Below are 23876 nucleotides of genomic sequence, written 5' to 3'. Positions count from 1 at the left end.
TCGTTTGTGGTGTTCCCCGGTCATAGACCCACAAGATTTATCAAAGAGGGATTCCACATAATTGCAGGGATCAGGATGAACGAAACTTAATTCATGATGTGGTGATACTTGAACTACTACTTAAATTTTACATTTATTCTCACGGTTCCCAGGCGTGATTGGCTGTATAGATGGCACTCACATTCCAATCATTGCTCCTTCAGTAAATGAAGGAGACTATGTGAACAGGAAGTCTTTCCACAGCATTAATGTACAGGTACATAGTTCCCTGTAGCATTTCAAACTAACAAATTATTTCATTATTGTAATGGATGCTAATTTGTGTTCTCTGCACTGTGAAGATCATATGTGATGCTGCCAACATTATCACAAATGTGGAAGCCAACTGCTCAGCCTCTGTGAGTGGTGGTGGTGGAGGACCCCCACCTGTTTTTCGGGCCTCCGCTTTTTTTCTGTTGGCTATAACGGGTCACATTTGAGCATACAGAGTAAGCAAATATCCAATCCAATCCAATCCAACTTTATTTATATAGCACTTTTAAAAACAACAAAGTTTACCAAAGTGCTTTCCAATAATAAAACAGAGATAGCAGTTAAAACCATACTTTAAGCATACAATGAAATCAATAAACAAAACAAATATATAATTGAAAAAGAAGATAAAAATAAATCAACATGAGTAAAATAAACAATAAGATATACAATGAATAAGATTAACAAAGTAAAAAGATTAAGAATGACCAACAGCTGACTAAAAACTGACTACAAACTGGCTCTGATAACACTCCTAGAAGGCCTTTGAAAAAAAGTGTGTTTTTAAAAGTGATTTAAACATTTCAAGTATTGGGGCCTGCCTAATATGGAGGGGCAGTTTGTTCCATAGTTTGGGGGCCACAACAGCGAAAGCTCGGTCTCCTCGGTGTTTCAGTCTCGACATGGGGACAGCAAGGAGTGACTGGTCAGATGATCTGAGAGACCTTTGTGGAGTGTATTGGTGTAAAAGGTCTGACAGGTAAGACGGAGCCAGGCCATTTAAAACTTTAAAAGCAAGCAATACAATTTTAAAATGAATTCTAAAATGGACAGGCAACCAGTGTAAGGAGGCAAGAACAGGGGTAATGTGCTCACGTTTGCGTGTCCCTGTCAACAGGCGAGCAGCAGCATTCTGGACCATTTGCAAGCGTGATAGTGAAGCCTGATCAATGCCAATATAAAGTCCATTACAATAATCAAGGCGAGTGGTCACAAATGGGTGCAAAACTCTCTCCAAGTCACAAAAAGAAATAAAAGGTTTTACTTTAGAGAGCTGCCTCAACTGAAAAAAGCTTTTTCTCACCACTGTATTTACTTGTTTGTCCATTTTAAGAGCTGTGTCAAATTTTACTCCAAGGTTGGTTACAATTGATTTGACACACGATGTAAGAGGACCCAAGTCAGATGGAGGGACACCAGGTCCATTCGGCCCAAATATAATGACTTCAGTCTTCTTTTCGTTAAAGTTTAAAAAATTCAGAGCCAACCATGCTCTGATATCCTTAAGACATTCTAAAATAGGCCTGAGGGGGTTAAGGTCATTGTGTTTCATCGGTAGATAAATTTGACAATCATCTGCATAAAAATGAAATGAGACTTTATGTTTTCTAATAATATGGCCAAGGGGAAGTAAATAAATACTAAAAAGAAGGGGCCCAAGGATGGATCCTTGAGGTACACCACATGGGAGGGGGGCGGAAAATGAATGAAATTTACCAAGTGAGACTGAAAAACTTCTTCCAGAGAGGTATGACTTAAACCACTCCAAGGCAGTGCCTCTAATTCCAACATGATGTTCTAGACGATAAATCAAAATATTGTGATCTACTGTATCAAAAGCTGCTGTGAGATCCAAAAGCACAAGTAAGACAGACTTCCCAGAGTCAGCAGTTAATAAGATATCATTAAAAACTCTCAAAAGTGCAGTCTCTGTGCTGTGAAGTGCTTTAAAACCAGATTGAAATACCTCAAAAATGTTTTGACTCTCTAAAAAAGCCTGCAGCTGTGAGCACACTTCTTTTTCTAAAATTTTAGAAACAAAAGGAAGCTTTGAAATAGGTCTGAAATTACTCAACAAGGAGGCATCCAAGCCAGGGCGTTTCAGCAGAGGCTGGACCACTGCCTGTTTAAAAATTGCAGGTACATGGCCTAAAGTCAGGCTGTTGTTTATAAGCCTTTGAATATAAGGTCCAATAGTGCCCCAAACTTCTTTAAAAAAGCGAGGGGGAAGAACATCACTGGGAGAGCCAGACTTGATTTGGGTGACAATTTTACCCAGTTTAAATAGAGACACAGGTTCAAAATGGCTAAAAATTGCTAAAGGCGTAAAAATAACAGAAGGGTCATAAGAAGGGGGTAAAATATGTGCTCTAATAGACATTACACATTACAAATATGTACTTGTAATGTGCTCAGATCATTTCAATAAGTGCTTACAGAAAGAAAATTAATGTAGCCTCTAACTGCAATTGATTTACATCGGACAAACAGACCAAGCACTATGGCTCATAATACAATTACACTTTACCTGTTTGGACTATATTTTTATATTTCATTTTTACTTGCTGCCAGGAACGTTTGGGGCCTGTTGGGTTGCACCTGCGCTCACATCACATCACAAAATAAAATGTATAAAATACAAAATAAAATAAAATATAATGAAATAACGTGTTAAATGGGTGGAAATCCCTAGATCAATGTTTAAATTAACACTCACGCATTGACTCTGTCGGCTATGTTTTGCCATGCATGCTCTCTTTCTTTTGCAGCTGAGGCTGTGTTACTTTTTTTCCGTGGAATTTGCATGTTATCAGCATATGCTGCCATCAGAATTTCGGCCTCAAGCGCTGTAAAATACATTGACCGCGCCTTCTTTCCCTCCGTCTCCATGGTGACTCGCTTAATCTGTGCTCCACTAATCAGGGCTTTATGTATCCCCGTGCGCGCGTTTAACTTGGGGTTAAAGCAACTCCGCGTTGATTGAACTAATTGTTATCAGCCTTTCTGAAACCGAATATTCCGAGTTGGACAGTTCGGGGTTACTCAACCCTGAGTATCATTTTTCACTCTGAGTTTTCTAAACCGGCTTCCTGAAATAGGGCCCAGTACTTGAAGTTTGGATCCTTCTATGTTTACATCACATGCAGTGTCCTCTAGTCCAAGGCACCGGCGAAAATATCTTCTGGAATGGCTTTTTTTAAAACATTTTTACATTTTGCTTTTATGTTTTTTATGCTTAGAAGGACATTCAGGAAGATAATAACACAGAGATGAAGTCCCTGACTTTTGGACTTTTGGGGTTTCTCCAACAGCAAGTGAAAGGACACATAACTGGCGACACGCTCTTTTACAAGAGATGATATAACAATGCAATCACAGCAAGGGGGCCCAGGCTTGGCGGACCTGGGCCCCCTTGCCTTGGTGGATTCCAGAGGACGCAAGTGCCTACTGGGGTCAGTGGGGGGGAGCTGGACCCAGGGAGGGGCTACTTGCCCTTCTCTTCCTTTCCTCCCCATCACCGACTGCCTTCTTTTTCCCGCTCCACCACAGTCACCCACATATGCAGAGCCCTGGGGTGCAGGTGTGTCACCAGGGTGCAGGCAATGTCCATTTGTGTCTGTCTTTACGTTGGGTGAATATTTGTATATGTGTGCATGAGGGTGGGAATGCACGCACACCGCAGACCACGGCCTATCTATGTGAGGATCTAAACGCATTCTACGCTAGATTCGACACAGCGAACACCACGAGACCGGACAGTGTGCGCACCGCGGATGACGTCAGTTTGCACACTGTGTCTGAGGAAGTGTGCGGAAGTGCTTCAGGAAGGTGAATGCACGCAAAGCTACTGGTCCGCATCCTCAAGTCATGCTCAGCTGGCTGGAGTGTTTACACACATCTTCAACTTTTCCCTCTCTCTGTCTGCAGTCCCAGCCTGCTTCAAAATGGCCACTGTCGTCCCTGTACCCAAATCCTCCACCATCTCAACATTGAACGACTGGCGACCGGTAGCCCTGACCCCCATCGTTAGCAAATGCTTCGAGAGGCTGGTCAGGGACTTCATCTGCTCTATGCTACCCGACTCATTGGAGCCTCTACAATTCGCATACCGCCACAACAGGTCCACTGATGATGCCATAGTCCTGACACTACATACTGCCCTCTCACAGCAGGAAAAGAGAGACACGTATGTGAGAATGCTGTTTGTAGACTACCGCTCAGCATTCAATACCATCGGGTTACAGGGAGGAGGTCAGCACCCTGACACACTGGTGCCGAGACAACCATCTCACCCTCAACGTCGCAAAGACAAAGGAGTTGATAGTGGATTTCTGGAGGTGCAGAGAAGTACACACCCCTATCACCATCAACGGCGCTGCTGTGGAGAGAGTGAGCAGCTTCCGGTTCCTTGCTGTACATCTGGCAGAGGATCTTGTGTGGTCAGTACACATAAACAAAACAGTGAAGAAGGCGCAACAGCGCCTCTTCTTTCTCAGGAGACTGAAAAGATTTGGCATGAGCCCCCGCATCCTCAGGACCTACCGCTGCGCCATTGAGAGCATCCTTACTGGATGCATCACCACCTGGTATGGCAACAGCACCGCCTACAACCACAAAGCTCTCCAGAGAGTGGTGCAGTGTGCGGAAAGGATAATTGGAGGTGAGCTTCCCTCCCTCCAGGACATCTACAGGAAACGGTACCTGAGGAAAGCGGGGAGGATCATCAAGGACTCCAGTCACCCCAGCCATAAACTGTTCAGACTACTTCCATCAGGAAGGAGGTTCTGCAGCATCCAGTCCCGTACCAGCAGACGGAGAGACAGCTTTTTCCATCAGGCCATTAGACTGCTGAACACTTCATAGACACCTCACCTTCACTTAACGGAACTTCAACATTATACACTCCATACTGTACATTAATGCCACTTGTTTTGCACATTTCCGACTGCCGACCTCTGTATATTTTATTTTATTTTATTTTACTTTATTTTATGTATACACACACAAACACATACACACACACACACACGTTGATATAAATATTTAGTATACAGGGTGGGCCATTTATATGGATACACTGTAATAACATGGGAATGGTTGGTGAACATCCCTTCGGCAGATATTAGCTACTTACCCTTACAAACTCCAGCTACTGCAGCATCTCAACAAGGATGACCCAGATCTGTGCACAGAATTTGCAGAATGGGCAAAACAAAAATTGGAACAGGACCCTCAGTTGACGCAGAAGATTTTGTTCAGTGATGAGGCAAACTTTTATGTGAAGTTAACTAACACAACCACCGCTATTGGTCTGACACTAACCTACATTGGATGGATCCCTCCAAGACTGTTGGAACAACAAAAGTGATGGTTTGGTGTGGTATATGGGGTACAACAATAGTGGGTCCATTCTTCATCAATGGAAACCTCAAGGCCACTGGATATTTGAAATTGCTACATGATGATGTGTTTCCCTCTTTATGCACTGAAGCTGGCACGTTCCCTGAGTTTTTCTAGGAAGAGGGTGCACCACCACATTATGGGTACCAGGTCTGAGCATTCCTAGATGAACAGTTTCCTGGAAAGTTGGTTGGTCATCGTGGGCCAGTTGAATGGCCCCCAAGGTCTCCCGATCTGACCCCCTTAGACTTTTATCTTTGGGGTCATCTGAAGGCAATTGTCTATGGTGTGAAGATACGAGATGTGCAGCACCTGAAACTACGGATACTGGATGCCTGTGCTGGCATTTCTCCTGTGGTGTTGCTATCAGTGTGTGAAGAGTGGGAGAAGAGGGTTGCATTGACAATCCAACACAATGGGCAGCACACTGAACACATTTTATAAGTGGTCAGAAACTTGTAAATAACTCATGAAAGAATAAAGTTACGTTGAAACCAAGCTCACCATTGTTTTTCTTGTGACATTACCAATAAGTTTGATGTGCCACATGACCCTCTTTCTATTGAAAAAACAAAAGTTGTATCCAAGATGGCCGACTTCTAAATGGCCACCATGGTCACCACCCATCTTGAGTTTGCCCCCTCACATATACTAATGTTCCACAAACAGGACTTTAATATCACCAACCATTCCCATGTTATTACGGTGTATCCATATAAATGGCCCACCCTGTACATATTCAGTAATGCGCATACACTCTTATATTTGTACATATATTTGTTGTTATAATCCTCAGTGTTAAGTCTAATTGTTGAATGTTGCCATTGTGTTTCTTAAATTTGTATAGTCTTAGTTTAAGCAGTAGGATCAAAGCCATTCCTTTGATCCCGAACACCTCTCCAACCACTCTGTGCTGGGGGAGGTTTTATTGTAGATACATCTGAAAGATCTGTTTCTTTTGATGTAAGCTTCCTGCGTTTACGACCCTTTGGTCAGCAGGAGGCCACACACACACACACACACACACACACACACACACACACACACTTACATACAGTGCCTTGTCTACGTAACCAAAGGGGGGTTGCAAGGGGAGGTGTTTTGTAAGCTATTGTTTGAAGTTTGTCAATAAAAGGCAGCGAGAGGAGGCCACCATTGGGGTCATTGTCGTGCTGGACACAGATGAGAGGCCTCCCTTGCGCAAGTAATGGATCGATCGACTGTCTTGTTTTCTTCATGATGAATAAGTCTCTAGAATTAGCGGGGTTTGTGGAAACACAGACCCAACACTCAGATTACCCATTCTTATATTTTGCTTGTTCTCATGTTATTGTATTGTATTTTGCACACCTCTTTTGCTTGTGAAGCTTGCACATAAGAATTTCACTCGCATGTTCTGTACCAGCGTACCTGCACGTGTGATGTGACAATAAAAGTGATTTGATTTGTTTGTGTCTGTGTGTGCCTGTTTGTCTGTGTCTATATCTCAGGTCCGGTCTTACACTCCACCTCTCTGGGAACATCTCAGGCCCTCCAAAGTATGGAGGCCTATCTCCCCCCAGCACGCTCCCTGCTGGTAGCTGATGCCCTCAGGTGTCGGTGCGTCGGTGGCTCTTGGTGTCCGGGGCTGGGCGCTCAGGTATGCACCTGCTCACTCCCGGTGTCTACTTGGTGGGGCCAGGCGCCCGAGGTCCGGTTGGGCCTCTTCCGGGGTGTGGGGGGCCCTCAGACCTCCAGCCTCTGGGCCTACGGCTCGGTTCACTCTGGTGGCCCAGCCAGGTGGCTGCCGGCAGAGCCCGCAGGCACGTCACTGCAGCCCCCTCTGGCTTCTGCTCTGTGGCTGCTGGGTAACCCCTCAACTGGGGCTCTCCTCAGCTCTTCCCAGGAGGGTGGCACAGATGCCCCTCTGGCGTGCTCATCCACACAGGTGTGCACATGGATGTTCACTGTTCATAGACACAAACTATACCTTTCTTGGCTGCTACCTCAAAGCACATTGTGCGCTGTCGGTCCTGCGTGCTGCACAAACACATTCAATATTTATTATTTACTGTTATTTACACTTAGCAAGATTAATGCAATGGTGTCATGTTTATTATGTTGCTCTCTTTTTTGCTTGTTTTCTCTTTTTTTCTCTCTCAACAGGTGATCTGGGAGAATTTTTTTTTCTTCTTAGGTGCCCTTTCTCACTGTCCATCTTCCCCTCTGTTTTTCTCTTCCTTCATCTTGCTTTCTTCCTTTCCTATCCCCCAGCAATGTCTGTCCCGTGTGTAACAACTGAAAATAAAATAAATAATAACAACAAAGGTTGATCAAATGGACCAATACGGCAAGGCTGTGATGATCACAGGAACCCAGATCCCTGCTGGCACCACTGCTCACACTGTAACAGCTGGGAAAGGCTCCGGCACCCCTGTGACACTAAAATGGATCATTTAAAACACCCCTGAGTAGCTTATCAGTGTGTGTTCAAATATCAGTCCTGTACTGCCACCTTCAGTATGATAGCTGAGATAACACATAACATGTGAACGCTTCCCCCCTTTTTGAACACCATAAAGACAGATATGGTTTCAGCTCGACTATTTTATAACGGGCTCAAAGTTCAGCATTTGACACACTGTATACCTGATCGAACCAGATTCAACAATGAGTGTTAACCTGATAAATTAATATTTTTCCAGCATTATACTTTGATTAAGAAGAACTTGAGCCTATTTTTTTCCATAACTCTGAGCATATATGAGGGATCTGCAGTTCATGAGCCAAAGTAAGTTCAGGCCGCAGATTAATGATTTTCAGACTTCACCTTGTAGTCTCACACAACTTTCCACAGGTAAGTCTCTTTCAAATTGTGTATTTAGTGTATTTAGTTAGACATGCTTTTCTGATGTCTAGTTATAAAGTCTAATTATAGTATAATTTATTTCACTGTCATGAATAGATCTTTGTAAATGTTATCAAATGTTTTAGAAATGAATCACCGAGATTTTAAATATTTGACTGGAGAGCAGAAAATAAAGTTTTTATAGTTAAAGTATACTGTAGAGGTCTGAGCAGAGATATTCTATTGAATAACTCAGTACAGTATCTATGAAAAGTCATACAGAGGTTATTCTCTAATGTGCAATTTGGCACTAATGCAAAATAATGGGTTTGCTTTAACCAACAACTTTATGTCTGTTGCTTTAACTCTGGAGTTACTGGAGAGCAATAACATGTTAAGTGAAAGTCATGTTGATGACCTCATGAAGGTAGTTAATATACTGAAATAACATCTAAAATGTGTTTTTAGTCTTGAATAAGTTGATTTTAGATATGAAATGAACAAATTATTATTATATTAATTAACTTTTGTGGCCACACTTGATGTATTTTCAGAGGAGGATGCTTCCACAGATAGATGCCCTCTCCCTTTCTCCAGTCAAAGTCTTCAGTATTTTCATTTTCCATCTTCTAATATACCTAAATAAAGGTAAGTTTGATGTTACATGCATTATATCTTTTATTATCATTGGTGCTAATGTACTCACTTTTTGTGCAGCAAGACTGTATAAAAACCATACACTTATTACAAAATGGTGCAAATTTGTTACATTTGGTTGAATTGTAATTTGTACTTTCATGCTTTTTTTTTTTTTCCTGCCTGCATTTTTTTTATTTAATTCTTTAGTGAAACATAAGTTTTTGACATTTTTATGGTAGCCAAGATTTAAAAAAAATAAAGACATATAATGCTATATGCTGAGTATCATCTTTAAGTTTGATATATGCATTCACTCCTGCTGCAGAAATTAATAAACACTTCTTTCTTTCTTTCTTTCTTTCTTTCTTTCTTTCTTTCTTTCTTTCTTTCTGTCTGTCTGTCTGTCTGTCTGTCTGTCTGTCTGTCTGTCTGCCTGCCTGCCTGCCTGCCTACCTACCTACCTACAGCGGAGTCTCAGGTGGTTGGTCCACATCAGCCAGTAATTGCATTAGTTGATGATGATGTTATTTTACCATGTCACGTGGAGCCTGCAGAGGATGTGACAGCTCAGATATTGGAGTGGACACGATCTGACTTGAACCCAAGATTTGTCCATGTGTGGCGATCCGGTCAGGATCTGGTGAATACAAGAAATCCTTCATACAGGGGAAGAGCATCACTGTTCATCAATGAGCTGAAGCGTGGAAACATTTCACTGAAACTCTCCAGAGTAAAACTCTCTGATGAAGGAACCTATGAATGCAGCATTCCTTTAATGGAGAAAAAATATTTTGTTAATCTTGTGGTTGGTAAGTAGATACACGTCACATATTCATGGTGTAGTGGATTTAGTTACAGTGAAAATTAATATTTGTGCAGGATGAGGAAAGATTTTATCCCAGAAATGTTTATTTATTACCTTTACAAAGAGAAAAAAACCAAACAAATCAGAATTTTGCAATAATAATAATTTCATAATTGTGAATTACTGTACAAAATTTTTTTTTCAACTATTAATATCTTTTTTTTACTCTTTTTGCTCAGCATCAGATGCTGCCACCTCACCTGTCATCAGTTTATCAGGGATTGACAAAAACAGAGGAGGAGTGGTGTTACAGTGTGAGTCTGCAGGATGGTATCCAGAGCCTGAGCTGCTGTGGTTGGACGCTGAGGGAAACCTCCTCTCTGCTGGACCTACAGAGACCCTCAGAGGTCCTGATGACCTCTATACTGTCAGCAGCAGAGTGACTGTGGAGAAGAGACACAGCAACAACATCACCTGCAGAGTCCAACAGAGGAACACCAACCAGAGCAGAGAGACACACAAACATGTTCCAGGTTCAAATTATATTATTACATTTATGATAGAAACACTTTGAATATCTGAAGTCCAGTTTTATTGAAATGTTGTGTTTTTTATGATTTCAGAGGATTTCTTTAACATCCTGTCCAGTTCTCCCTCAGTCACGGACACGTCGCCTGTTAGTTTGGCTCTTTGCATCATCTTGTTAATTTTATCAGTTGTTGTTCTTGTACGTAGAAAGAGGAAACACATCAGTAAGTCACTGGTTAATTATTCTTTACCGCTACTATGAATCAATGTTTTCATTGAGACTCTGATGAGAGTTTTAATATTATAATCCAAGTTTTGGCATTTCCTTCTTATTTAATTTTAATTTCAAAAAGAGACCAACAGAAGGCCAAAGGATCACATTGGAGATTTTCAAGTTTCCACGGACGAAGACAGAGAGAAAGAGCAACTCAATACGAAGGTAAGAGGAAAAACTGAGAAGCAGAATTAACTTGTGAGTAGATAAACACACAATATCAAGATGTTCATTGGTTTTCAGGAAATTGAATACTAATCAAACAAAATGTTACCATCGATTTCTCACTTAGATAGGCAATATTTATGCTCAGTATATCTTATTCAACACAATTTTATAATGAAACATAAAAATAAGAATATCAGGTTTTAAAACAGAACCCTAATATGAAAAACAGGGCTAAGTGTAAACGTTTTGACCTTGTCATTGTGTTTTATATCATTTGAGCAGATCTACTGATGTGGTTGTAAGTAGTGTTGGGCTCATACTGTAACTCACATTACACTTTAAAGTAATGTGTTAAATTACTTATCACTTTGAGTGAGTAATCTGTTACACCATGTGTTATATTACTTTTGTGCTGTCCATAACAAGGCCTGAAACGCACTTTGGAGGCCTCCAATTACCGTTTAACAACATGAACCTCGACAGCAGTCGCACAGAGTGACATAAACCTTCATCTTAACAACATCAGAAGTACAGACAATCTGTATTAGATGTACAGATTCTAGGGTTAAAAAATACTGTTATGTGATTACTGGAAAGGTAATTAGAAAAGTAATGTTTGACATTACTGTGCTACAGCAAAATGTAATGTGATTACACTAATATTTTACAAAGTCATGTGTTAGACCAAACCCTGATTATAACTCTGGTAATTAAATGGTGTTTATTATTCACTTTATTCTCTCTTTCTCTCCTTCCATTTATTATTTTTTATTATCGAATTATCACCCCTGTTTAGCTGTAATGTAAAGTACTAATGTCATGTTGTCCACATTACAGTTTTTCTCGATTGGTTTGGCTCATTTCTTGAAACCGAGATGACAATCTCAAAACCATAAGGTCATTTGGCCAAACAGTCTTACAGTTCTGCCCAACATTATAGCTCACTAGCAAAATCAAATATCCTTCCCCAAACTCTTCGTCCATGCTTCAAAAGCAGATTCCTTTCCCATATAAAAGGTCAGTACAGTCAAAATAGCACAGATCCTTCTCAATTGCCTTGGCATATGTGCATTCATTTAGTGCTTTTGTCAAAATAACCTGGATGGTTTAGCACAACACCATGAATCCCCTGCAAAAGCTCATATGTCTCCATGTGTCAAAACTAATTATCCTTCTCATATAAATAGTCAATGCCCCCAAAATGCATTATACCTTTGGCATTGTTTAAGCACTGCAAGTCAAAATGCTTAGACGTTTTGTCACTGAGGCACAGGTCTAGCAACAGAATACCACTATGAATAAAACTAAAAGATTTTACAGTAAAATCAGCCTCCAATAAACCACTCATACTCAAGGAAACTGTAAACATTTTTATTCGTACAAAGAAATGTTAACATTAGAGAACATACTGTGAAAAGAAAACATATACAGGATTCTGTAAATGTGAACAGTCATAAACACAAACAAAAAACAAAAAAAACAAAAAAAACTCTAGCCTACCATACTGTAAATAAAGTTTCAGAACTATAGTACAGTAATATTTTCAGTGGTCGCCATTGTCACCCTCTCTTTCCTGGCCACCATCCTCATCCCCCTGGCCATCGACGCGCTGCTCTCTGTCAGAGTTTCTCTCAAATGGTACCCTGTAAATCTGTTTCATGGTCATCTGATGTTTCTTCAATACCCGGTCTATTGTGGAGATGCTGATAGAGTTTATATTTTGGAACATTACATTGTCTAGCAGGATTGCATTACGAATCTGTCTCAGTGTGATGGCATTATTTGCAATGACCATGTTGCATATTTCTCGTTCTTGTTGTTCATTTTGAAGTTTTCTTCTGCCACCCACTTGAGGCTGTCGTCCAATCCTAGACATACAAGTCAAAGGTCAACACTGTAAATTTGTTACAAAATGAGTTACCAATGTAATTGTACTGCTGTTTTATGGTACTAAAAGTGTGATGCACTGCACAGTGACCGGAATACTATTCACAGTATTTTCTCCATTTTTTTTTTGTCATTTTTATAGTATCATATAACATCACATGAAGATATTACAGTACTCTAGGCCTACACACACACCAACACTGAATAGTTCAATAGCATAGTTCTGTACCTGTTTTCCCTGCGAAAGGTTTGGATGATGGGGGAGACTGTGGACCGAGGCACATTAGGCTGCACTCGGCGACCTGCCTCTGCCATTGTGAGGCGATGGTTTATAACGTGGTCAATAAGGGACATCATGGTGCCTCCGTGCTCCTCGGCCTCTTCCCCCTATTCCTCCACGCATTCGCACTCCTCCTCTTCCTCTTCTTCTTCCTCCTCTTCCTCGAGCAGGAAGTTGCTGTTGTACTTGGTGAGGTGCTTCCATGTTCACACTGCAAATGAAACTGGCCCCGGGCAGCAGTCATAATCATAGACAACACCTGTCAGGTATCTAAACAACCTGTTTGATTGGTCATCTGAGATGTGGGAAACTGCTCCTTCGTTAGTTCTAATTTCACCTGATTGATTGTCAAGTACTGTCATAACTTTATCAAATGTTCCAAGATATTCTTTCATGGTATTATATCTGACTAATTTTGACAGTTGAACAGACAATTGTGCATATGATGACTTACACAATGAAACCATTCTGATATGTTTTGGAGTGAGTAACCATTTCACTGAAAAATCAACTAATCAGTTTACATCGCCAAGATCTATTTATTTGGAAAATGTGCTAAATGTGGGCTCATTGTGCTAACTGTAGCTACTTGTACATAATCATTTGAAAAGAAGCACAGAGTCACTTGAGACATGTACTAAAGCATTTGCAATTTGATAAAACCAATGAAAAATGACTTTCTGTTGTGAACAATTGCAAGGTGGTTTGGAGATTTGTCCATGTTATTTTGAGAATGTCATCTCGGTTTCAAGAAGTGAGCCAAACCAATCGAGAAAAACTGTAACTTAATATGAATTTGAAAAACTGTATTAGCTTGTAATCTCTGCCATCTCTCAATGGAAGTTGCCAATAACTTCAAGGCAGCAGCTCCAGGAGGAACAACAGAGGAGGGAGGATGCTGAAAATAAACATGGCGACCTGCAGAATGATAAAAAAAAGGTTGATATTTGTCATTTGTTATATGTTTTGTGTGTCTTTGTCTATTAAAAGCTGTGATGTCTCTCCCTCTTGTCTGCAGCTGGAAAATGAGCTCCAGGATGAGAAGAAGAGGAATGTGGAACAAGAAGCAAAACTCAACGAGGTACATTTTTCAAATATTTTTTTTCATCTTTATTTGATCTTTTTACATTTAATACTAAAACTGTTACTAAACCATATTTACAACTTAAATAAAATGTTATTATTTTTGTGTCTTAAACATGAACATTTCTTCCTTCTGGTCTTTCTTCATGTAACATTTCACCTGCAGTTGGAGAAGAAGAACACTGAAATCCTCAATCAGCTCCAGCAGGAGAAAGAAACATTAGAGGAGCTGAAGAAGCAGCTGGAGTCCAAAAATCAGGAGGTTTGTGTTTCAGTTACAAATATCCTGAATTTACTGACCCCAAACTCTTTATCTCTGTATTGTAAAGAGTTATGGAGGAAACTTTATAAATTAGAATAAAATGATCAGGCTCTTAATTCTATATAGTACAATCATTCAATTAATCACTCACATATAAAAAAATATGTTTTTTCATCTCATCTCTCTAATTTTATCTTCTCAATTGCAGCTTTCTGACAGCATCAGTGAGCTTAACAGGGAGAAAAGTATGAGGGAGAGTGAAATAAACACCGTCAGGGATCAGCTTGAGTCCAACAAACAGGAGGTTCATTTCATCATTTGATACTCAGCTGTCTGTCACTGTCATATGAAACATATTTAAACATGTCCAGCATGTTCTTCATCTGCTAAATAATTTTTCCTCACTGGTGGAGAACCTTATTGTCTCCAGGATCTAAAGGATCAATTCTGCTCCAGCTTTTTATTGAGCCAAAAATCTGCTGTTTCAAACAGAGGTTATGTTAACCAGTTATAGAGAGAAAGGACCAGGGGAGCACAGAAAATTCATAGAAATATCACCACTTGCCTCAACATTGACATAATTTAGAGCAAACATGAATTATGCAGCTTGCTGTTGTTCATTTTGTTGAATTACAGCTGTGCGTCAGGCTGCTGTGTGACACATCCTGCAGACATTATGTGCATGTTTTGCTGTCTTTGAAGGTGCAGCTGATGGAGAAGAGCAGAGACACTCGTGTGAAAAAGATTGACCCTAATCTGAGCGTCATTTATTGCATCAACTCACAGTTCATTATGCTGTAGAACACGTTACATGTATTTCAATATTAACTCTGAGGCACTGTGGTTGGAAACATGTTGCTCACAGTGTGAAGCTTCAATAATTTTGTCACTTTTATCAACAAAGCGCTGCAGAAACAACATCTGTCTGACTTTATTTCTGACAGATGATCAAATCTGAAATGGAGAAGGATGAAATCATTACGAAGCTGAGGCAGACGATCCTTACACTGGAATCAAAGGTCAGTGGAAGTATCTGAGTATACAAAGATCATCATGGACATATGTGATGGCTGTCATACTCCCGATGATCAGACCGACACACTCTGTGTGTACCTCTCTGTGACTTTCTGTGAAGTGGTTGGTAGCACAGCAGCTGAAGTGACGTGTTTAATGTGATCAACCTGCTACTTTCTGAATTTCTGTTGAGAAACAAGAACAAGAAACAAAACGTGTTAATTTAAAAGAGGATTTCATTGTATTATGATCTTTTAAAAGAACATGTGTGTAGTCTGTTCTTATGAGTCTTTTTCCCTTTTTCTTCAGCTCCAGGAGGAGAAAGAGAGAAGGGAGAAACCTGAGAAACAAGTTCAGATGTTGCCAACTGAAACAGAGGTTTGTGTTTTTAATTTGGTCATGAGCCACTTACCTGTTGTCAGCTTTGATCTCTATCTTTATGACACTAACCAAGAAAAATTAAACCATCAATGACAACAAACGTGAAACAATAATGGAATCAGATTACTAGTGACAATGAAATCCAGTGTAATTAAGCAATATATAAATCAAGATTAGTTTAATGTATTTGTTGTCCTTTTAATCCAGTTTGATAAAGGTTTGATTTTTTGAATTTATGTTTGAATTCTTTCCCCCAAAAAGATGACAGCCTCCCTTAATTACAGGTTTACTGACTAATATCTGATCAAATCTTTTATTTTATAGGCAGAACTTAAATATGATTTAAAGGGTATTTCCTTATAGGTTTTGAAGAGGTAAAGAGTAAAGAAAAGGATGCTTTTAATTTCAACAGGCAAATTTAGTTATTTGTTTTACTTTATTTACATTCGTTCTTTCATGTCTCCCATTTTCACTTTTTTCATGTCTTTTAATGTGCAGTTAAAGGAAAAACATTCTGAAATGAAAAATCAGCTCCATCAGGAGAGAGAGAAAAGGCAGCACATTGAGAGGAAAATGGAGAAACTAAAGGAAATATTTAAGTTCAAAACGCAGGAGTTTCATCTTATCATTATCAGTTTCTGAAATATGAAGTGCTAGGAAGGAAACTTTAGTAATGTAATCTTTATTTTATAAAACTGTTTTGTTAATGTGCAATTTCTACACACTGAAGTTGATAAAGAAATCAATGATTTCAATAAATGTATGACATAAAAATGTTTCCATAGTAGATAAGCCTGAAATATTGAAAAAGGGGATAAAAGAAGAAAGAAAAACAAAAGTCACACATCTTAAGAAAGTCTCTTTCTCAGTTTAATGTAAAGTGCTGGAAGAGAAACAATGGTAACAAATGTCTGCACATCTGACTGTTTCTGTACACTGAAACAGATGAAAAGTACAAATTTTACTTTTCAATTAATAAAAATATTTTTATTGTAGATACCAAACCCATAATTAATATGTACCAATTCTTCAGCTGAGTGATGCAGTTGTAAACCAATGTTGGTATAAAGGAGTATTATTATTAATATTTTGATATAATGAAAATCATTTAGACTGTGTCATGTATCTAAGCAGTGTCTGTAAAGCATTTATTTAAATGCACAATGATATGCTCAAAGCGAAATAATCAGAAACTTAAAAGCACAAGAAAACTAAACTAGGAAACATAGCACACTATTCAAGATCAAAGCAATAATACATAAAAGAAAAAGTCTAGAAGACTAAACACTGGGTCAAAGACCATGACAGCAAGTGTATAATCTGGTCTCATGAGTCTTTTTATTCAACTCCAGGAGGAGAAACAGAAAAAAGAAGAAACTGAGAAAAAAGTTCAGACCTTGCCGATCAAAGCAGAGAAGGTTTGTGTTTTTAATTTGTTCACCAGTGAGGAGCGCACACGTATTATTTATTTAGGTTTGAGAAAAAGAACTGTAATTACATGGTCAGGAAATCCAACGCCAACAAAGAAAACAACCATTTATTATTAATTAATGATCTGATTAAATGTCAAATAATATTAAAGAAATGTCTGTCTACTTTAAGGAAGAAACAAATCTAAAAAAAATTCAAATTCAAATTCATTGTTAATTAATATATTTCACCAATTTTTAAAATTTAAACTATTGGCATCTGTGACTGTGTTGTGTAATTACTCGTGTGCCTTAAAAACAGCATGTCTCACATTCCTTAATGCTTCTGACTTGCAGATTTCTCACATCAAGAGTCCGTCCAAGCAGAAGAAAAAGAGACTGAAGGAGCCTCAGAAAGAAGTCAAGGCACAGCCCAAAGATCAGTGCTGTGCTTTCTGATTTGATTTTTATTTTTAAAGAATTAGTTTAAATTTATGTTTACATCAACAGCTGGTGAGACAAAGCAAATTGCAAGGCACCCATATGTGTATGTGTGTGTACGACAGAGAGCAATTTTAAAATGTGTAACTTTAATGCTGTTATATGCACCAACTGGTCGCAGCAGATGGCCACCCCACCCTGAGCCTGATTCTGCTAGAGGTTTCTTCCTGTTAAATGGGAGTTTTTCCTCCCCACTGTAACCAAGCAACTGGACTCACATGGGGTTTTTTTTATTGTTGGGGTTTTCTTTGTATTATTGTACGATCTTTACTTGACAACAATGTTCCCTCTAATTTTTCACGTGTCTGAGCGAACACACAAACTCCCTGAGCGATCCCTTGGACCACTGTGAGCGACATCAGACGTGTGCACTGTGGTCACGCCGGCATCTAATCCATCCAAGTTACATGGTTTATTAAAATAATCAAATTACAGCATTTACGTTTATGTTAGACTACTTTTAATTAACTGCTTTAGCCCACTTACAATGAAAATTTAAAAAAAAAAATCTAGTCATTGTAGTATGTTAACACTATTATATTACATTATATTAACACATTAATTATAATATAATATAATTATAATAACACTAGTATAGTATTATGGAAGTAAAAATAACTTGAACTCCAATTTCGAAAACACAACTTTTTTTTTTTTTTTTTTTATAAAGCTCTGACTTGTATTATGAGTCTGTGGTTTGGGAGAGAGTCCTGTCTGCAAAATACAGTATATAATGACCAATGTTGGGCAATTAATTATATAGTTACTTCTTCAAAAAAGTTACTCAGTTTGGCAAACAAAGTTTTTTGCAGCTATTTTTTTTAAATGCAGCCAAGGCGTTTTTAAATAAACATTTCAAACTATTTACAGAACAACCAGCTGTTGTGCATCAAATCTAACGCCACACAAATAATTTGTGCCACTCCAAAAATAATTTCTGTCCACTATGAGATAAAGGAGAACAACAGCCTGATACCTGCAGGCCTGACAACAGCAGATGTATCACTCCTGTAACACCTGTAACATTCAGCAGTCGCCTCATTGTTCTGACACACACAACAAAACTACACTACACACTAACTACACAAGATTTGCGCTAAACGTCTCAAATCTCTCACATCTCAAAGCACCGCCGTCACTCCTAAAACTTCCCCCCGTTTCTTAACAACTAGATGCCACGTTGCCATATCATTTTTTGATTGGTCGAATGGTACTTTTTCGGACGAATAGGAAAGGGAGAGGGGGGGTGGAGTTTGTTTCTGCTCACAGGCGGAGAGTGCTTTCAAGCCTTTTTTCTTATAAAACGCAGTTTTTACCGTTTCTTCCCACAGTAAATATAAACAACGATAGTATTCAGGAAGAAAACCAAACATTGCAGATATTTTTATCGTAACTCTGGATTTACGTGACCTATCAACAAAACTGGTATGAAGTCCACACTTTTTCCGTCAATTGTTCCGTCTGTCCTGCTCACATCTCCAATGGTTGTACACGTTGTCATTAACGTGGCTTCACTTCACATCAGCCGCTTTGCTCACTAAAACACCAGTGTCGGCACATAAGGACGCTGCCATAGCCTGTCAACGACGCTGATTAGCTGCGTATATACGAATGTGAATCACATTATTGGCTGGACTATGGGATAAGGTGGCATCGTTCTGATCCCATACGGGAGCAGCCAGTCACTTATTGACTAACACTGCAAAACAGAATTGTTAAAGTATTAATTTTAATTTCAATTCAGGTTAGATTTTTTTTTTTTGTGCACAACGCAGATTTTCTGTGCGCAGAGACCGTGCCAACAGTGCGCAATTGCGCACGTGCGCAGCTTAGAGGGAATATTGCTTGACAACATAATGAACTTTGACTTTGCTATATAAATAAAATTTAATTGAAATGAATTATATCTAAATGTTGTCATTGTGATTGAAATTTATTTTATCTGTTGATCACATGTTTTATCACTTATGTGTCACTTTATTCTATACATGTGGGATAGCATTCAGTTTCAGCTTTATAGCACACCCTGCTAATCATCGTGAGAAAGTTGGAGACACTCAAGCGCCAACCATATAGAACAACAAGTAGAACAATCAAACTTTCCTCTCGTCCAGGGGAAGGCTGCAGGTCCCATAAAGGTAAACAAAAAATATACTCTCAAAATTACAGTTACAATTTTATATACAAACATTTTTCTTGTTCTTTTTCAGATTTTCAGCACAGCTTTAAATTGATAACTCCTCCACTTTTGGAGTCAGGTGTCACTGCTCTCTGTGGCCTGTAAGACAGAATAAAATATCATGAAATAAAGATGTACATGTCCTTTACATAGCTTAAAGCCCAGGCTTTAGTAAGCAAAATTTACTCTAGAGGTAACAAGACAAGTACATAACTTCACTCACACCCTTACACCAGCACTAGTCTGATCCACTACAGACTAATAAGACATCTGTTTTAGGCCTAGCACAATTACATGGCCGCTTCACTGAATGTACTATGCATGACAGCCACTGTAAATTGAATGCATTTCTCAGAATGGAAGAGGCTAACTTTCAAAATAAAGAATATACATTAATGTTGAGGTCTTAAGCCACCACTCATTCCTTTATATTTTACTAGGAAATTGACACTGGAAATAAGTGCAGCAATTTATTGAAATATGCAGTGTAGAACCCCCAGAACGCCAAACCTCTGAAAACCCCCAGGGGGAGCCCTTTTGATCCCACACTGCAATATCAGCAGTATTTACAAAGTCCTTTCTTGAAGGAGAAGTTAATTTTCACCATTCTTCTTAGCAGCCACTTTATTGATATCCAAACATGATTTATCATCTTTGTGATTTTGTGGCGTTAAACATGTTCCAGTACTTCCAAGGGTTGAAAACCAGGACTTACTATTGCAAAGAAGTGAGGCGTTCTGGATATTCCTGGATGATGACTTGTACTCAGTGTTATGTTGTAGCTTTTTCATGACCAGATTTTTGGGGTGTATTTGGTTTGACGTTTCATTTGTACAAATTGTGATGTTTGCATTTTTCTAAAACATTGCACGTCACTGACTAAAGAATTTATAGAGCATTTTTGTAAACTAATGTTATACTTTTTATTCATGGATTCAAGTGAGAGTAGAGTTTTTAACAGTTTTGGATGAGAGGATGTTGTAAAATTATGCCTTGTGTCTGTCTAATAGCCAGGAATCCCTGAGTGCATGAATCTTACTGAATGTATGTGCAAATGTTTGCATGCCCATCAGAGGGAGTTGTTCACTCTGTCTGCTCTTGTTAGTACTAATTTACATTTCTTTTAGCAAAAACTTCAAACTTGGCTCAATTCTAACTTGTCAGCTTTGGTGATTTGGTCTTCTGTCATTTAACTTGTGACAGTAATTTTGACTGCTAAAATACATAAATAAATAAATTTGGAAAGAAAAAAATAAATTGTGTCATATTCCTTTAACTCAAGAATATAAATGACAAATTCAATTATTTTTAAATGAACCCTCAGGTATAGAACCTTAATGCGGTCTTTAAAAAAGGTTCACATTGATCCACATGATAGATTTAAAAGAAATGACAGCACATTTCCCTGCATTAATGTGTTACACTGTGTGATGACAGCTAACCTCTGACATTGATATACAGAGACATTATACTATAACAATTGTTTACAGTAAGTAGGAATGTCTGCTGAAGGCCAAAGACCAGTAGTCTTACAATCCGGATAGAGGAATAAATATCTTCCTTCACTGGGAGCCCTGGGCCTTCACCTCCTCTGTAAGTCACTGTGGAGCTCAACAAGTCTGATTCTTCTAAAAACAAGAAGATCACATGTTTTACTTTAATGGAGAAAAGATACAATAATCTGAGAAGATTTAAAAAAAAAAAAATTGAGCGAATTTATTTTTTGAAAATATTTCAGAAAAATTAAAGAAACTAAGAATAGATGAACAATTTTGGTTTTGACTGGCATTTCAGTTTAACATCTTGAGTAAGAGGATGAAGTTAAAGTTACTGTCTTACAGTGGCTTTAAAGAGTAATATGATTTAAATGTACTGGCATCATTTTGAAAAGATCTAAAATGTAATAAAATCAAAATACTAACCTGGCTGGCAATTTTGCTGGGCCCCACGAATGCTTAAAGTGGAGTACACAAGTTCATCCGAATCATCTGAAGAAAAAAAAAAACTCAATATAACATAACCAATTATAAATACATATATTACATACTGAACTTTTATGCATTTTCTGTCTGTGAATTTATGCTGTGGTTTGACCCAAGGCAGGTTCACATTAGCACAAACACCTGATGGATGGAAAACAAAACCCTGCATATAACACATAGAGGGAAGGTAAAAATATCCCGCATGTATGCAGCATATCTCAAACGTCACATGATGACGCTACTGCTGCCAAATTTGACTCTCGTAATTCTCGGAGGTCAACCTGTTATAAATAATAAAAGTATTTCAGTATCTCAAAAGAAGCAGTGCATGTTTTAAAAAAGTGTTATTAATTTAGACATACACATTTTATGTTTGTCACACTGAGATAAAAAAAAAGTATGCCAAAGGCATATACAACAAAATACAAAGAACTGCATCTTTCTAGCAATTTAAAAACAAAAATCAGTTGACACAATGACACTATTTTTGCTCTAAACTACTGACCTGCTGTATTGGCTTCAGCAGAGTGTGATTTGCTTGTTAGTATCCTTTGTAAAAGCGATGAACAGAAAACAAGAAATCCTGACATGAACAGAGACACAGAGAAAGAAGATGGATTAAAGCTTATCATTCCAACATGACTATGTATATACGCAAAACAGGTGATTTCAAAAGTTAGAGTTCTAGCAGTAAATATCAGATTATCAAAAAAACCTCTATTTTGCTTTGAAATTAAAGAAAATAAAGAAAAAACAGTAACAAACTTAATATTTACCTGCTGGATTGGCTTCCATTGAGATGGACGCTGCTGTTGTTCTCCTTTGTAAAGGTGATGAACAGAAAAGCAGAAATCCTGAAATGAACAAAGATACAAGAAAGAATATGAATTAAAGTTTAGCTTTTTATCATGACAAAAAGTCAGAAAAAAAAAGAAGACTAACAGTCATTCATACAACCATGTTCTGTTTAGTGGTTGGTCGCTCATTCCTCATTAATACTGTAGTATATAATTTCCTCAACCTCCTATGTGGACATCACATTTTGGATTGTCTAGACCACAATACTAAATTTTGCTCTACAAGGGCCTGATATCCACTTACGAGGATATTATACTTCCACTGTTCTACAGAAATTTAAAACAAATGCACTAACATGTGGATTTCATTTTTCTCAGAAACAAATATCAGGTAATTATTTGTTTTTACATTCATCAGGTCCAAATCAGCCCAAATAGCAAAGAGAAATTGAAAATGCATGCCATGAAAGAGTTGAAGAGAAGAAGAAGAGAGTCTTTTGCCTACAGTTTATTAGAGTTAGCAGTCACTTTTACCTCTGCCTTTCCCCGTATGAAGAAATCGAACCAGCAGAGTCACCAGTATCATGATCAAAATGATGATGGCAGTCCAAAGCAGGGCGATGACATATTTGTAATCAGAACCATGAGGGCGAGTGTCTTCATGAGGCGATGCAGATAACGCTAGACACAGAATGTTTTTGTATTTATAAATTATACATATTGTAATAAATTAACAGAAAGAAACAAGCATTTTTAGAGAACATTTGTTCCAATGAATATAAAGCATTCGCTCAATCTTCTTATAATTCCTTATTTATTTATTTTTTGTAGTGAAAAAACAAACAAACTGAACTTTTCTTCCAAGTGTCAAATTACTAGATCTGATTATGTGTCTATACATGTACATTATTTTTCTTAAAGCCTAATAACGAGGTCTATCTGTTCTAATTGAAACTGATATGTTATTATGACTCACCTTTCATAGCCAGCCAGCTTTCCGGTGACTCTCCAACATCAGGGATGCTGCACTTGTAATGGCCTTCATTTAGCTTGGAAAAATTGTAAATGTTTATCTTTTCTACAACTCTTTTTTCCAAGATGACATCATCTTTGTAGAAAAATGCAAAGTTGGTGGAAGTTGTCTTTTTTCTGCAGAGAAGAGTGACACTGCTGCCTTCAAGCACAGCAAGAGCCGGACTGTCCAGGATCACAGAACCACCTAAATATTTATAAAACATGATAATTTTTTTTTCTTATGTGCACTCCTTGTGATAATCTGAAAAGATTATTGAAAATTTAAGTGCGATAAAGAAATACAATAAACTACTACTACTATACACAACATTACAAGGTACAAGAACATACAACTAATAGTATTAACACCCTTAAGAAGGTATTCGTAACTACCAATGGGATGAAAGCGAGTG

The 23876-nt window shown here is 38.3% G+C and overlaps 1 protein-coding gene across 4 annotated transcripts; it reads left to right on the top strand.

The window, feature by feature from the left end:
* The first annotated feature begins 8060 nt into the window (after positions 1 to 8060).
* Positions 8061 to 19335, top strand: LOC147334639 (butyrophilin subfamily 1 member A1-like). 4 transcript variants are annotated; one of them, XM_086273582.1, is made up of 13 exons: positions 8061 to 8269; positions 8815 to 8908; positions 9367 to 9708; positions 9944 to 10237; positions 10328 to 10456; positions 10586 to 10671; positions 13860 to 13922; positions 14091 to 14186; positions 14395 to 14490; positions 15131 to 15205; positions 15510 to 15578; positions 16934 to 16999; positions 17348 to 19335. In XM_086273582.1, exons 1-13 carry the CDS (start codon positions 8225 to 8227, stop codon positions 17447 to 17449), a joined length of 1557 nt encoding a protein of 518 aa, XP_086129708.1. In that variant the 5' UTR covers positions 8061 to 8224; the 3' UTR covers positions 17450 to 19335. The 4 variants fall into 4 exon arrangements, with proteins under 4 accessions (XP_086129708.1, XP_086129728.1, XP_086129736.1 ...); XM_086273602.1 differs by lacking the exon at positions 14395 to 14490; XM_086273592.1 differs by lacking the exon at positions 8061 to 8269 and having other exon boundaries at positions 8803 to 8908.
* Positions 19336 to 23876: the final 4541 nt, after the last annotated feature.

The sequence above is a fragment of the Aulonocara sp. 'chitande type north' Nkhata Bay genome, linkage group LG3 (genome assembly GCF_057382095.1).
Source record: "Aulonocara sp. 'chitande type north' Nkhata Bay isolate Kocher_YH1m ecotype deep benthic linkage group LG3, A_spYH_male_GT1.1, whole genome shotgun sequence".
In the NCBI taxonomy this organism is placed as follows: Eukaryota; Metazoa; Chordata; class Actinopteri; order Cichliformes; family Cichlidae; genus Aulonocara; species Aulonocara sp. 'chitande type north' Nkhata Bay.
The sequence above is the reverse complement of the archived record's forward strand: the minus strand, read 5'-3'. Positions and strand labels throughout refer to the sequence as shown.

What these genes read in the sequence shown, in the direction of transcription:
- LOC147334639 (XM_086273582.1), top strand. Translation starts at nt 8,225, where the DNA reads ATGATTTTCAGACTTCACCTTGTAGTCTCACACAACTTTCCACAG. An exon ending in TTTTGTTAATCTTGTGGTTG is followed by an intron (nt 9,709 to 9,943) that starts GTAAGTAGATAC and finishes CTTTTTGCTCAG; the next exon opens with CATCAGATGCTGCCACCTCA. An exon ending in TGCCGATCAAAGCAGAGAAG is followed by an intron (nt 17,000 to 17,347) that starts GTTTGTGTTTTT and finishes TCTGACTTGCAG; the next exon opens with ATTTCTCACATCAAGAGTCC.